General features: G+C 52.5%; 1 protein-coding gene across 3 annotated transcripts in view; it reads left to right on the top strand.

Moving 5' to 3' along the window:
- The first annotated feature begins 13243 nt into the window (after window positions 1–13243).
- The window catches only part of TENT4B (terminal nucleotidyltransferase 4B), a 40174-nt gene continuing 37155 nt past the window's right edge, over window positions 13244–16262 (top strand). For 2 of the 3 annotated variants that reach the window (XM_054710600.1, XM_054710601.1), the window contains exon 1: window positions 13244–13942. In XM_054710600.1, the coding sequence (XP_054566575.1) occupies window positions 13341–13942 (602 nt within the window). In that variant the 5' untranslated portion in view covers window positions 13244–13340. The remainder of the gene's footprint in view (window positions 13943–16262) is intronic. The other variant, XM_028126996.2, reaches the window with a different exon arrangement.

Raw genomic sequence — 16262 nt, 5'->3', positions numbered from 1 at the left:
ACCAAGCCAGGACCCTTCAGCCCACGGGCCGACGCTCTATCTCCTGAGCCAGGTCCCAGAGTTCTGCAGGAGGATTCAGTGTTCCTCACTCGCAGGCCCCGCTGGAGAGCCACGCCTGCTGCTGCCTGCCTCCCCTCTGACGCCCCTGTCGCCACGGTGTTTCCTGGAATCACCTCCCCGCGGAAACTGCTTGCATTTGAAACCTGGGCTCGGCCTCTGCTTCTGGGAGGAACCCAAGCAACGCAAGACGTATTTCAGCTGTGTTTTAGGAGGAGTGTGTGAGTGTGTGTGTGTGTGTGTGAGTGTGTGTGTGTGAGTGTGTGTGTGTGATTGTGTGTGTGTGAGTGTGTGTGTGATTGAGTGTGTGTGTGTGTGTGTGTGTGTGATTGTGTGTGTGTGAGTGTGTGTGAGTGAGTGTGTGTGTTTGTGAGTGTGTGTGTGTGTGAGTGTGTGTGTGTGTTGTGAGTGTGTGTGTGAGTGAGTGTGTGTGTGTGTGTGTGTGTGTGTTTGTGAGTGTGTGTGTGAGTGTGTATGTTTGTGTGTGTGTGTGTGTGAGTGTGTGTGTGTGTGTGTGTGTGAGTGTGTGTGTGTGATTGTGTGAGTGTGTGTGTGAGTGTGTTGTGTGTGAGTGTGTGTTGTGAGTGTGTGTGTGAGTGAGTGTGTGTGTGTGATTGTGTGTGTGTGTTTGTGAGTGTGTGTGTGTGAGTGTGTATGAATGTGTGTGTGTGTGTGTGAGTGAGTGTGTGTGAGTGTGTGTGTGTGTGTGTGATGAGCAAGTCCATCCATCTCCAGTGGGGTGTATAAGAAGTTTTGCATGAGCTGTGCCCAAGGAGGAGGGCCAGTCCGTGTGCAGGGCGATTATCTTAGATTTCTTGCCTTGGGATAGAAGATCATTCTCATGACCATTTATCAAACTAATTCCTTCTGCAGATATAAAAATTGCTTCAGACAGTCCAAATCTGTAGTTAATAGGCATTAACTTGATGGATTAAGATCCACTTAATAAGATCAGAACAATATAGCTGTTTGAACAGGAAAAAAGGTACTAAAAAATGCTGATGGGGAACAGGAAGGCGCTCTCCACACTTGCCAAGTCAGGGCCAGTTACCTGGGCAGCAAGTCTGAGAGGGACATTTTTTACCCTAAAATGCAAAAAATGGCTGGTGGGTGCAGAGGTCCAAGCCACTGCCTTCAAGGCTAAGTTTTGAAATTCAGTCTCTGTGGGTGTGTCACGGGGGGAGGGCGCAGGTACGGGGGGAGGCCCGGCAGAGTGGAAATACTGCGGAACTACCTGTGAGGTTGCCCTTGAAAAAACAGTGGATAAGTTCTTGTCCCACAAGGATGAGATGAAACGAAATAACGGGGAAATCAGAGCAGTACACTCCGGTTGGAAAATCTCAGGGTAGACAACAGGTATGAACAGTGTAGGGAACCAGCTCATCTGAACGGGGCCTCCAATTCTGCAACTGTCAAGGAGGACCCCTGATTGCAGGGGTGGGTCTGGGGGTGAATTTTAAAAAATAAAAGTAAAGTTGTTATTAAAATACCTGCTTTTAAGAGGGAGATGGCATGGGCTTCTGAGTGTTTAAAATAGCAGACTCTCTAAATGCCCATGCGTCGAGGTGTGGCTAAATCTGTATCGTCTCCCAGTGGGATTCTGTACGGTGTTAAAAAAAAAAAAAAAAAAGGAGGAAAATAGACCTAACTACCATTGAGAAATCTCTAGCACTGAGTGAAAAGAAAATTAGAGAGTAAAATGCACATCTGTATTTTATTGTTTGTTTTTAAATATATTTTTATTGGTTTCAGAAAGGAAGGGAGAGGGAGAGAGAGATAGAAACATCAATGATGAGAGAGAATCATGGATCGGCTGCCTCCAGCAAGCCCCACACTGGGGATGGAGCCTGCAACCCACTGTGCGTGTCCTGACCGGGAATCGAACCGTGACCTCCTGGTTCATAAGTCGACACTCAACCACTGAGCCATGCCTGCCGGGCCACATCTGTATTTTTAAAAGATACTCTGTGTTTTTATAAAGATGTGTATCTTAGAGCGTATGTGTATTAAATTCTTATTTTTTATTGCTTTTCTCCCCACTAGACAATAAGTTCTATAAAGGCAGGGACTATGTTTACTGTTTTGTTCACTGCTGTACCTTCATCGTCCTTAGTAGCAGCCCAGTAGTTCTTTTAGTTGCATTTCTGTGTTCCTGTGTGTGTGTGTGATAAAACATGCATACGCTTACCATTTTAAGCGTTTTTCAGTGGCTCTCAGGACATGCACATTGTTGTGCAACCGTCCCCATCATCCCTCTCCAGAATATGCTTCAGTGTCCCCAGCTGAGACGGTCCCGGTAAACATTACCTCCCCGGCTGCCAGTCCACCAGCCGTCATTCCGCTTTCCGTCTCTATGAATTTGACTGCTCTGGGTACCGCATGTAGGTGGAATCATAATGTATTTGTTGACTTGTGATGGGCTTGTTTCACTTAACATTATGTCTTCAAGGTTCATCCATGTCCTAGAATGTATCCGTTTCCTTTTTAGGGCCGGATAGTATTCCATTCAAGGCTGAATGCTACTCCATCCACATATCGTGTATCCATTCATCTGTTGATGGCACTGGGGTTGCTTCTACCTCCTAGCTATGGGCTATTGTGAATAATGCTGCTATGAACATGAGTGTATAGTTAGGGCTAGGGCTAGAGTTAGGGCTAGGGTTAGGGTTAGGGCTAGGACTAGGGTTAGGGTTCGGCTAGGGCACAAGGTTAGGGTTAGGCTAGGGTTAGCATTATGGTTAGGGCTAGGGCTTGTATTAGCGTTAGGGTTCAGATTCGTATAGCATGTCCCTAAAAATGTACATACCTTAAATACTTATAAATGCAGTGTTTATTTAAATACATTCCATTTTCAAAATGTAATAGAATACATAGTGTGCATACTTTTTTTCAGGGACACCCTGCATATCTGCTTAAATCTCAGGTTTCAGTTCTTTTGGGTGGGATTGCTGTGTTATATGCTAGTTTGTTCGTTTCTTTCCCCAAGGAACTGCCGTATTTTCCACAGCAGCATTTTACATTCCCAGTAACATTTCTTAAGGGCTGCGCTTTCGGCACATCCTCGCCAACATTTATTCTTTTCTATGTTTTGATAATAATCATCCTAGTGGGTGTGAAGTGGCCAATATTATCTTTTATTTATTTATTTTTATTTTTTAAAAATATATTTTATTGATTTTTTGTTGTTACAGAGAGGAAGGGAGAAGGATAGAGAGTTAGAAACATCGATGAGAGAGAAACATCGATCAGCTGCCTCCTGCACACCCCCAACTGGGGATGTACCCACAACCAAGGTACATGCCCTTGACCGGAATCAAACCGGGGACCCTTCAGTCCGCAGGCCGATGCTCTATCCACTGAGCCAAACCGGTTAGGGCTAGTTATCTTTTAAATAAACTGTCAAACAATAGCTAAAAATTGGAATAATTACTATCAATTGCATTATCTAAGGATAGTAGTATCATCAGAAGAATACTTATATTCTTTTTTAAAAAAATAATTTTTTTATTTGAGAGAGAGAGAGAGAGAGAGAGAGAGAGAGAGAAACATCAATGATATGAGAGATTCACTGGTTGGCTGCCTCCTGCATGCCCTCTACTGGGGACCGAGCCCGCAACCTGGGCATGTGCCCTTGACCGGAATCGAACCTGGGACCCTTCAGTCTGTGGGCCGACGCTCCATCCACTAGCCAAACCGGCCAGGGCCTTTTATCCTTTTGAGGTAGACTAAGCTCAACAGCAAGAACATTAGCGTGTCTGCCTCACAGAGACATCTAACAGGCCCTGAGACAAACGACAGTTAAACCCAATTAAGGCCTTAATAATTAAGATAAACAATGTCCCTTGTCAAAGAGAGGCTGTACTAAAGGATCTTGCTCTATACTGTCTCATCCGTGGCATGTAATTAAATATTTAAACAAAATCAGAAAAGTAGCATTCATCCCCCCAAAATTACTAAAATAGAACTTCCATATGACCCAGTGATTCCTTCCCAGGTATGTACCCAAAAGAACCGAAAACGGGTATTCGAATAACAGCTTGTATGTCAATCTTTGTAACAGTCCTGTTCACAATAGCCAAGAGCTGGAAACAACTCGAATGCCCGTTGACAGGTCAATGGTAAAGCTAGATAGAGCATAGTCATACAACGGAATATTATTCCGCCACGAAAAAGGACTGAAATGCCTGGTCGGTTTGGCTCATTGGATAGAGCATCGGCCTGCGAACCAAAGGGTCCTGGGTTCGATTCCGGTCAAGGGCATCTACCTCAGTGTCAGGTTCCTCCCCGTACATGTGGCCGGGGCATGTGCAGGAGGCAACCAATCAATGCGTTTCTCTCACATCGATGTTTCTCTCTGTCTTTCCCTCTCTCTTCCATTCTCTGTAAAAAGCAACAGAAAAATATCCTCGGGTGGGGATTTAAAAAAATAATAATAAATAATAAAAAATAAATAAAACGCAAGTTAAAAAAAAAAAAAAGGAATGAAGTGTTGATCCATGCTACAATGTGGATGACAAAGGCCTCATATGATTCCACTGATATGAATATAGTATATTCAAAGTAGGCAAATTCATAGAAATGAAAACAGATTAGCGAACGCCCATTCAGGGGGGTGGGATGTGGGGAACCAGGTAGAGGTGATGGCTGCACGACATTATGAATGTACCGGTGCCACCGAATTGGACACTTTCAGAGGGTTAAAATGGTGAGTTTTACTTCGACTTTAGAAAGTCCCGTACCTCCACTAGCGGTGAGACGGGCAGGGCAAACAGTACAGCAGAGGGAGGAGCGGATCCTTCGCCCTGCGCAAGCCCAGGCCTCGGTGGGAATGACGGCCAGTGGTTTCTTGTAAATCCGTCCGGAAAATACCGGTGCGTATACTTTTTGATTTTAACAAAAATTGGTTGTATTCTGCACGCCATTCTGCAGCTTGCATTTCCCATTGAACGTCTGAGTGAGCTCTCCCGGCCAACCTGTGTCGTGCCGGCTCGTTCGTTCGCACAGCTGCACACTAGTATTTTATCGGCTGACTGAGCTTAATCTTGAGCTTAACCCCCACTTGATGGATGGTTAGGTTCATTATCATTTTTGGCTATGACAGGCAATGCATTCTTTTTTTAAAATATATTTTTTTATTGATTTCAGAGAGGAAAGGAGAGAGAGAGAAACATCAATGATGAGAGAGAATCATGGATCGGCTGCTTCCTGCACAACCCCTACTGGGGATGGAGCCCACAACCTGGGCATGTGCCCTGGCCGGGGATCGAACCTTGACCTCTTGGTTTATAGGTCGACATGCAATCCCTGAGCCATACTGGGCCGTGCACATATAATGCATTCTTATTTAAAGATTTCTGTGCACATATGCAAACATATGCAGGATCGATTTCTGAAGCTGGATTCGCTGGGTGTTATGAACCGTATTGTGACACCTCCTCCCCATTCATATGTCGAAGCCCTACCCCCCCCCAATTTGACTGTATTTGGAGATAGGGCCTTTAGGGAAGAAGCTAAGGTTAAATGAAGTCATAAGGATAGGGCCGGTGTGGCTCAGGGGTTGAGCTTCAAACTATGAAGGAGGAGGTCACGGTTCGATTCCCGGTCAGGGCACATGCCCGGGTTGCGGACTCCATCCCCAGTGTGGGGCGTGCATGAGGCAGCCGATCAATGATTCATTCTCTCTCATCATGGATGTTTCTCTCTCTCTCTCCCTCTCCCTTCCTCTCTGAAATCAATTTTTTAAAGAAGTCATAAGGATGAGGCTGTAAATCCAAAAGATTAGTGTCCCTTATAAGAAGAGGGAAAGAGAGCAGAGAGCTCTCTCTTTCTGCATGCGCCCAGCTGAGGATGCGAGAAAAGACGCCGTGTGCGAGCCAGGAAGAGCGGTCTCACCGGAAACGCCTCAACGGCACCTGGCTCTTGCACTTCCAGCTTCCAGAACTGTCAGAACATACACTTCTGTTGTTTAGTCCCCCAACTGCTGGCATTGTGTTAGGGCAGCCCGAGCAGACGGAGGCACTGGGTCCAAGGACGTCTTTACGTTGGTAGATGGAACCGAAAGGACCTTAGGTCACATGTCCACACATAGTCAACCAGACTTGTGTCTCCCATGCCCTGCCCGCGCTGGCAATCACTGCTCTGTTCAGTCTTCGTCAATCAGAGAAACACAAAGAAAGGTACCCATTTTAATGAATGCTTAATGTCGCGATTTTTTCCAAATGTGTGTGTGGCTTGTAACGAGTGAAATTTTTTATACCATATATATATATATGTTGATTTCAGAGAGGAAAGGAGAGGGAGATAGAGACATCAATGATGAGAATCATCCATTGGCTGCCTCCTGCACGCCCCCTACTGGGGATCGAGCCCACAACCCGGGCATGTGCCCTGACCAGGAATCCAACCTCGACCTCCTGGTTCATAGGTCAAAGCTCAGCCACTGAGCCACGCGGGCTGGGCTAGGAAGTGAATGTTTTACCCTTCCTCCCCATCCCTGGAAGCCCATGAGGTGGTATGCGTTATGTGAAGGCCTGTCCCCTCCACAGGGACGCCTCAAGTAACGTCCTCATCCCCTCTCATTTCCTCCTGCTCCTTTCCTATTTCATGAGCTGAAATGGGTGTGAAGAAATAGAGGTGAGGGGACACTGTTTTGGGGCCTCTCATCTGTGGGGGTGAGAGCTTTAAGTCACAGGGGTTTGGGGAAATGAGCTAGAGGTTCTGTAACATTAGAGAGGAACAGAATTGGGGCTGACGTGTCCACGGCCAGTGAGAGGTGGGATGGAGGGATGGGCAGGCTTTGTCCTTGAAAGATGTGGGGCCCGATTCTTCCCGGTCAGTCCTTGCTCCTCCTCCTCGCCACTTGGCAGCCCAAGGATGGGTCACCGGACACACCCCTGCTCCCGGGCGCCAGGTGCCCCCTTTGCTGCCTCCTTCATGCCTGTCCTGCAGGGGCTGGCATTCCAGCCGACCGAACGAGGGTTGGCTACAATGACACACACTGTGCGGAAACACACCACACACCAGAGGGCCACAGGGCTGTGAGCACGGCCCCCGACTCGTCTCTGTGCGCCCCAGTGCTCAGTGTTGGTGGAATGAATGAATGAATGAATGAATGACAAGGACACTGGTTAAGTGTTCAAATATTTCTTGGGAAGCGTGTTATGTTGGCCAAGAGGCCGAGGACAGCTTTTGACCTTCATAGGGTTCAAAGCCATGACCTTGTAGCCATGTTGGCGAGATGGGCGGCTTGAGGAGATGGAACAGTCAAGCTGATACGGCTTTCCTGTCACCTGTGAGAAATGGTGACGTTTCCCACCGACGCACTCACCCAAAGCTGCTTAGGACTGAGAAGGTGGACAAATGACCTAACACTCCCTTTGGCCAGCGGTTCTCCGATGCTGATTCGTCACCGAGTCTTCATCATGGCTGTGCGTTTTCAGCTCCAGTTTTCGAACTTTGAACAAAGGTCACCCCCCACGTGCTGCTCTGGCACCGCCCCTCACCAGCGGCTGGAGGGAATGTCCCAGGCAGCCTCTCCGGCCCTAGGAGAGGTGCTCCGGGGATCCGTGGGGCACCGGCTAGTTTCAGAACAGGTCAGGGGTTACGCGTGTGACACCGCTCCATCTTTCGCGAGTGGTGACCCGGCAGCTGGTTGGTGGCACGCGGAGTGGCCCCTCGGAGCTCCGTGCTGCCCCCTGACTCAGTCTTCCTGACAATGGAATGGGTTCTCTCCGTTCGTCCTCAGGCTGCAGACTTCTGCTCCACCAAACAAATGTGGGACTTGACCCCCCCCCCCCCCATTATTTTGGCTGCACTTTTCTAAGTCTGTTATTAGACCCTCCCCAACCCCAGGCTAACTCTGTCACTTACTCCAAATTTTCTTGAATGAGAAGCCTCTTGGGTCAGATGCACAATAGTAGTGAGGGGAAAGCTGGGGCCCTTTGGCTTGCAGTTACCTTAGAAAAGGCCCGGGGCCTGGCTCTCCCGCGTCTGAGAGCGGAGTTTGCCTCTGCCTGTGAGGCAGGCAAGTTCAAGGGCGCCCTCCGGTGATGCGCGGGCACACACAGACCGCACAGCCGGGAGCGGGCCGTGACTCGCTGTCCACTCGGTCGCTCTGCTCGGCTTTTCCACGGCAATGTGTTCCCCCACCAGGTCACCCGGGGGCGCCCCTGCGCGCTGGACCCCGTCCTAACAACGGAGGGGAGAGCAGGGAGCGGAACAAACTAGTGCTGAGCGGCAGGTGGAAGGACAGACGTGCAGTAGCTGTCCGTCCCGGGGTTCCGGCGCCCGGGCATGGCTCTGCGGGGCTCTCCCCTGCTGCGTTCTCGCCGGGAGGCCCAACGGGAGGAGCATCCGCTGCCGGCTCAGCCCAGCTGCTGGAAGCACGTTTGCTTGCTGGGCTGCGCTGCGGGTCAGAGGTCAGCTCCCACAGGCGCCCCCTCCCGTGAGCCCCGGAGGCAGAGTCTGCTGTGAGGTCACATCCTCAGGACGAGGCATCCATCCCTTCACCACGTTCTGCTGGTTAGACAGGTCGTAGGTCACACCCTCAGGGAAGGGGAGTGGATTATACAGAAAGGGGAACCCCAGGAACTGGGGATCACGGGGCCATCATCTCCGAGTCCGTCTGCCCCCCACCAGGCCCCTGCTGTCATGGAGCTTCATTACAGGGGGGCAGACGGACATGGGGCACAGACGGAGAAACACGGGGTGCCGCATGTGAGAGCCGAAGCCGACCTATCAGGATGCCCAAAGGGGCTAGCCGCCGTGGCTCCGTGGTTGAGCATCGACCTATGAACCAGGAGGTCGCGGTTCAACCTGGTCAGGGCACATGCCCAGATTGCGGACTCGGTCTCCAGTAGGGGGCGTGCAGGAGGCAGCCGATGGAGGATTCGCTCTCATCACTGATGTTTCTCTCTTCCTTTCTCTCTCTCTCAAATTTGCAAATAAATAAATAAATGAAATAAGGAAATATGTTTTATTAAATATTAAAAAGAAAAAAAGAGCTGCCTGAATAGCTAGCAGAAACTTGATCAGCTGTGTTTTTTCCCCACCGTCGTTAGGCGAGGCGGGAAATTCTCTGTGGGGGCTTTACAGCCACCAAGGTCAACATCTATGGAAATGCCACTCAAGTCAGAGGTTACCCAGAGAAGGCAAATCTCTAGAGGTAGAAAGAAGGTTAGTAGTTGCCCAGGGCGGGGGTTGGGAAAAGGGATTGACTGCCAATGAGCCCTAGAGATTTGGGGGAGGGGGTGGGGTTTGATAGAAAATATTCCAAAATTGGATGGTGGTGATGATTGCACAACTCTTAATTTTACTAAAAAATTTCACACTGAAAACGAACAAATTTTATAGAGTATGCATTATACTAAAAGTTGTTATCCACCCACGTACGCACTCACGCACACACTCGCTCACTCACTCCGGAGATCCCAGAATGGCACACCATTGAGCAACGTGTTTCTAAAAACAGCGCTGGGAGAAATTGGGACTGTCCTTCCCGCTGCCGGTTGTTTTGACGTCTCATTGAAAAAGATCTCCCTACTTACGAGTCTACTTTGTTATCCCTTCACGAAGGAGGAGAGAAAACCCACGATATAATAAATGTATACTGTGTGCAAAAGAGGGAAAGTTGTAAATGCGGCCTAAGCCTAGGTTACTAATGCCTGGAACGACTGCTTCCTAAGCTGAGTCCCGGAGGTACTAATAGCCCTACTGTGTGACTGTCAGCCCTGGGCTGGTTCGCTCCGGAGGGCGGGAATATAATCTTACACCGCCCATGCCTTCATTCCAAGGCCAATTCCAAGGCCAGTTACTAATCACACCCCGTAGCAGTGCGCGTGCTGTGTCCCTCCTGTTTCTTGCAAGTTAATACGCCAATAAAAATCCTATTTAAATCTGCCGATTCTTTGGTAATTTGCTTTCTTCTCACTTCTCGGCTCTGTGTTTGACCTGCAGAACCTTGGTGTTGCCATAAATCTTTCAAGTTGAGACCAACAGCTCAGCATGTTCTTCCCTAAGACCAAGAATCCTGAGAATGAACAGGACATCCTATATAATAAAAGGCTAATATGCAAATTGACTGAACGGCGGAACGAACGGTTGCTATGACATGCACTGACCACCAGGGGGCAGACACTCAACGCAGGAGCTCAACCAGAAGCCGGGCTCACAGCTGGCGAGCGCAGCGGCAGTGTCGGGAGCCTTTCCTGCCTCTGTGGCTGCGCTAAGGATGCTAAGTGGGGAATGGGCCTAAGCCGTCAGTTGGACATCCCCCGAGGGCTCCCCGGACTGCAAGAGGACGCACGCCAGGCTGAGCCCCCCCACCCTGCCCCCTGAATGCACAAAAATGTCTGGGCGTATGATAGCTGTGTTGTGTTGTTGTTGCTCATCAATATAATGCAGAGGTTTTTGAAGACTATAATGTCTATTCTCTTGTTCTAAAAAGCAAAATGAAAAGGGTGAGTCATCAAAATTTATGATTGAAATGAGTCTGTCTCTTGGGATGCAGCAGGTTACTGCGGATTTGTCTGAGAAAGTGGACACATTTTTGTGTATGTAAAATTCCCTACTGTTTTACTTGAGACTGGATGGTTTTTGAGGAAACCTTCACAAGAGAGACTTTATGGTTCTAAATCATGGCACCACATTCACCACTCAATGACACGGCCTTACCATCTGGTCCACAAAGGCTATTCCTGCCACAGGGCCTTTGCACTGGCTAGTTCCTGGGCCTGACGGGTCATTCCCTAGATGGACACGACCCACTGCCTCACTGAAGTCCCTGCTCAAATATCCCTTCCTCAGAGCAGCCCTCCCTGACCAGCCCATCTAAAAATAGCACAGTCACTGTCCCTTTAGCCTACTTTCTTTTTCTTTGTAGCACTTAACCACTGTCTGACCTTACACGCTTGCCTTACCGCTGGAATGGAAGGTCCATGAAGGCGGGGACTTCGTCAGTGTAGGTCATGCTGGTACATAATATCTGCTTGAGACATAGTTGTTGAATTAACTGAATAAATTTCCATGTGACTTTAAATATTTACCCCTTTTGCCTCCCTAACCAGACAGTAAATTCATGGCAGGCAGCCAAAGGCCCCGGTTGCTTACTTATCTTCTTTGAAGCAATTAGCTCCACTGTGTATGGATGCTAGACATTCAACCCAGATGTACTGAGTGAAGGTGCTGAAACATGACATGTGACCAGGCTAACCGGTCAGCGTTCCCTGCAGGTGAACAAGGACAGGGCCCCTTACCGTTCAGCCCACGCGGTGCAAAGTACTTTTACGTCTATTAGCTCATTTGATCGTTTTGCCAATACTGTAGTAGTTATAAGGTTTGCCTTTAGAAATGAACACTCTATACAACAAATGTTCATGTCTGGCAGGTACTGCCCCATGGATACTTTTTTGGGGGCGGGTCTTAGATGGCAGTGGCGTTTAATGTGTTCTTGGACATTGGAAGAATATTTTAAAAGACGGAATCACATTTCAAATCAGGTAAGTGAAAACTGAAAGAGCCTACAGGATGTTGGTCCCTTGACGTACCCGTGTGCCCGGAGAGATTTCTGGAAGACTGTGTCACAGTCTTCACGGTGGTGATTTCTAGATGGTGGGACCTTGATCATGCTTGCTTTGTTCGGCTTTCTATTTTTCCCTTTTGAGTTTTTCAAAACAAACTTGAAGTCCTCAAAAGAAACCCATCTCTATGCAACAGTTTATTTTTGTTTCGTTTGTCAGGGTGACGAGCGTGAAAACACTGCCCCTCCTTTTCCAGGCGAGGGGATTCTCAGCACACACACAGGACCAAAATGCTACAGGGCTTGTTTTAGGTTTTCCGTATTTACAGCCATATCATCCTCTCAGCAGGAAAAAAGGGAGAGCAACGCTTCCTTATTTGATAGTTTTTTATCGTTTGCCAAAAAACCTTCCCAGGATATTGAGCTCCCCAAACAGAAGGCCCAAATCTGGGGCTGGGACTTGTGGACTTGGGATCACCTTAGAGGCATACGAGAGATGTGCTCATTCTCCTTTTTTTCTCTCCTGATGATTTGAAATACTGAACATTCCCTTTTCCGCGTCTTAACTACAGGGATTGGGAAGATATGCAAATAGCCACCCCGTGGGAAATCTCTACCGATGCCAACAGTATCTGGTCCTCGTGTGCGTCTGAAAGGTCCGGGTTTTCTGTTTATTCTGAACCGAGGCCTTTCCAAGAGGGCGGTGCACCCCTGGGCGGGCGCGGTGTCCTTACACCCCAGCAGCAGCCTGTGCATCCGCGCGCGTTGATGTGTGCGTGGATGTGCAGAGTGGGTTTTGGGCTCATGGCTAACACATGCAACGATCACGCGCGTGCGGCCGCGCAGGTGGGCTGGGGACCCTCCGCCGAGGCCAGGGCGTGGCTGGGCAGGCGCGGGGCGGGCGCGGGGTGGGCGCGGGGCGGCGGGCGCGGGCACCAGCGCAGCCGCGTCCGGGCGGGGCCCAGCGCACGTGCGCGGGGCCGGGGCACTTCCTCCCTCAGGCAGGTGTGCTCGGAGCTGAGACCTCGGGAGGGGTCGGCACCAAGGACATCCGGGAGGCGGGCGGGGGAGGGCCCATGGGCGGGGCGGCACCTCCCACCGCCCCTTCCCCGCGGAGCTGACGCCGACTTCCGTCCGGCCTCACCCAGGCTCCGGGACGCGGAAACCGAGACCGGCGGTGGCGGCGCGCGCGCGCGAGGGGCACCCGGACGCCCAGGTACGTGCGGCTCGGTGCCCAGCCGGCGCCGGGACGGTTGGGCCGGGCGGTTGCGGGCACCGCTCCGCGCCGTGGTCTCTGTGACGCACGGTGCGGCCTCCGGGCTGACGGACAGCACGGCGCGGGGGCGGGGCCGGCGCGGGGGCGGGGCGGAGCGAGCGGGGCGGAGCCGGCCGAGGCCCCGCCCTCGGGCCGGAGTAGCGAGGACGCTACGGAGCAGGCGCATCCCGCCGCCCCTGCCACCGCCGCCGCCACTGCCACTGCCGCCGCCGCCGCCGCTCGTCCTTCTCCGGAGCCGCCGCCGCGGCCGCCATTTGCACGGGGACCTCGGTGACAGGCTCAGCAGAGGGGCGGAGGGAGGGGGGAGGGCCCGCGGAGTCCCCGAGGGCGGGAGCGACGCCGCCGGCAGCTCGGGCAGCAGCGGGAGCAGCGGGAGCAGCAGCAGCGGCAGCGGCAGCAGCAGCCGAGGCCGGGCGTGCGCCCGAGGCGCGGCGGCGGCGGGCGGCCCTGCGGGAGGCCGGGAGGGGCGGGGGCAGAGGCCGCCGCCGTTTGATGGATCCGAGGATCGCCTGGTTCCAGCCAGAGCAGCTCGGACCGTCCAACAGTCTGTGGATGCAGATCTGGGAGACGACCCAGGGGCTGCGGAACCTCTACTTCAACCACCACTGTCACAGCAGCGGCGGCGCGAGCGGCGGCGGCGGCAGCACGGCCACCGGCGGCAGCGGCAGCGGTAGCGGCAGCCCCGGCGGCGCGGCCCCGGCCCCGGCCAGCATGTACCGCTCCGGGGAGCGCCTGCTGGGCGGCCCCGCGGAGCAGCGGGACTTCCTGCCCCTGGAGACGAACAACAACAACAACCACCACCAGCCCGCGGCCTGGGCCCGCCGGGCAGCCGCGGGTCCCTCGGCGTCCCCGGCCCCGTCGCCGTCCCCGGCCCCGTCCTCGGCCGCTGTCCCCGCCGCAGAGTCCACCGACCCGGCCTCGGGCAGCAGCAACAAGAGGAAGCGCGACAACAAGGCCAGCACCTACGGACTCAACTACAGCCTGCTGCAGCCCAGCGGAGCGCGGCCCGCGGGGGGCGGCCGGGCCGACGGCGGCGGGGGCGTGTACAGCGGGACCCCCTGGAAGCGGAGGAACTACAACCAGGGAGTCGTGGGGTGAGTGGTGGCCCTGCGGCCTGGCGCCTGGCCCTAGCACACGCGCAGCGGGGCACACGCCCACAGAGGGGGGTGGGGAGAGCCCGGGCGAGGCCACCCCCCTGGGCCTCCTTCACCGCTGCCTCTCGGGGGGCTGATGGACATCCCTTCATCTGTCCACCATCCACACCTTCTTCCCCTAACCCTCCTTAGCGGCCCACACCTCTCCCCTCTAGCCATCCACGCCCTGCCTTCACCTCCCTTAGTCATCCACACGCTCCCTCTTAACTGTGCCCATCTTCTCCGACCTTACCCATTCATTCTGTCCTCACAGCACCCCTCCCCGTGGCGCCCCCCCACAGTGAAACACACCTTCCCAGACTCCCCCCCGCAGCCCTCCCCACTTTGCTCCCATCCGCACAGCCCAGGATGAGGTCGCTTCGCCCAGGGAGAGCGTTCATTCCCCCAGAACGGTCCTGCGTTGGGGCCTTCTGATGGAACAGGACCTGGAGCTAATTTCCTTGCCAAGAATAGAATCATCCAGAAAGCTCCTCCCCCTCCCTCAATCCCAAACAGGAATCGCCAGCCCAGCAAGGCTTTGCCTGCTACTGGCCCTTTGCTCCATCGGTTCATTTTCTTTTTATTTTCAAAATGTATCGTCTTAGCGATGCCGGATGCTGTGGGGAGTGAGGAATGGGGTGAGGGCTAAGTTTAGGCCGGTGGAGCGGGGGAGCTCTTCTTCTGCGGCTCATAGAACTTTCTAGGAGTTCATGGCCCCTGGCCCCAGCTCCTGGCCGGCCTGGCGGACAGCCAGGGCTTTTCATTCAGGGGTAACTGTATGCTAATGAGGGAATGTTGCACCACTAATGACAGTCTGGTTAAAGTTCAGCTGTTACAAAATGCAGCCTTCCCCTGACCCCTAGTGAAATTAGGTACATGAGCAGGGGAAGTTTTCAGCTAGGTTTCCCGTCTGGGAAAGCCCTCTGCTGGGATAGGACAGGTTACTGAGTGTGCGTGTGTGTGTGTGTGTGTGTGTGTGTGTGTGTGTGTATTTACCTGGCGTGTGGAGAAGGAGCTTTCCAATTGCTTTTCACTTCTCAGACCCTGCCTTACACGGGGCTGCAGGAGGCCAGTGAAAGCTCTGTTAGCCACCCCTGGTGGAGTCTTCTCCGAGATTCACCGTTCAGCTCTGCCGGCCGGGCAGGGGAGCGGGTGTGGAAGGCCTGGGGGAAAGGAGGTGGTGGGTTCATCTGCTTCTCGTGGCCGGTGTCTGCCAGACGCTAGTACAGCTCACACCTTCTAGGGAGCATGCGGTCGAGCGTTTCAGGGCTGGCGCCGGGGAACGTGTGGAACCTGCCCTCACTGCCCCTCCCCAGGGTGCCCTTCCAGGGTTGACCCTGTTGCTGAGCTCCAAGGGCGCTCTCCATGGCCATCCCTTCCCCTAAAAGGCTCCGGGTTCCATCCTGGGAGTGTGGCCGGGCGGGCGGAGCGTCGACCTGAGGCTCAGGGAGAGCACGTGGACGCTGAAGGGTTCTGGTTTCCTCGGTGCTGGTTCAGGAATGAGCTCCAGTGAAGTAATCCGTCAACTAAACACTCGAAGTTCCCTAATTCCTGTTTCCAGAAGCTTCTGCGTCGCGTCTAGCAAAGATCCCTTGGAAGTCCAAAATGCTGCGGCCTCTTTCTGATCAGGAGTTGTCCCGCCCTCTCCCGGCTATCGGTGGGTGAAGGTGCGACGACAGGGTCACATTTGAACTTAGAAGCAATCTGGTCTTGTTCGGATGGTATGTTGCCCTCAAAGGGATTAAAGAGGAACGTTTATTTTCCAGAGGGGTTACTGTTTAAATGGATTATAAACCTGCTTTAACACTACTTGTCACTTCATCAGACTTCCCTTCTTTTTTTGTTTCCTCCTTTGAGAGGAGGTCAACAGTTTAACGTGTTTGTTTTTTTTACATTTTTTTTATTGAAGAGTGTTTTTGTAAGAGTGTCTGGGTGCTTAAAGATTTTTCTTTTGATTTATGGATCCTAGTTTCTTGACTGTTGTGGGAGTTTTGCTATTTTTAATGCAGACATTTAAAACATTGAGTTCAGAGTGCATTGTTAGGCTCTTCTGAGATTAAACACAGTAAAACCGTTCCCAACATTCTGAGCCCTCGGCACGCGGCTGACGCGGAGCTAATAGGTGAGCCGTTGTGGCTGCCCGGCCTCCATCGGGAGGGAGAGGAGAGCAGAGCACGGGACAGGGGCTGGGACCGGGGTGCGGGTGGGGGCAGCTGCGTGCCGCTCTCACATCTCATCTCCGCGTCCTCTGCCTCAGCCACGCGGGTAGACTTCCTGCCTG

Source organism: Eptesicus fuscus, chromosome 21 (genome assembly GCF_027574615.1).
Source record: "Eptesicus fuscus isolate TK198812 chromosome 21, DD_ASM_mEF_20220401, whole genome shotgun sequence".
NCBI lineage: Eukaryota > Metazoa > Chordata > Mammalia > Chiroptera > Vespertilionidae > Eptesicus > Eptesicus fuscus.
This window is presented reverse-complemented; position numbering and strand designations above follow the sequence as displayed.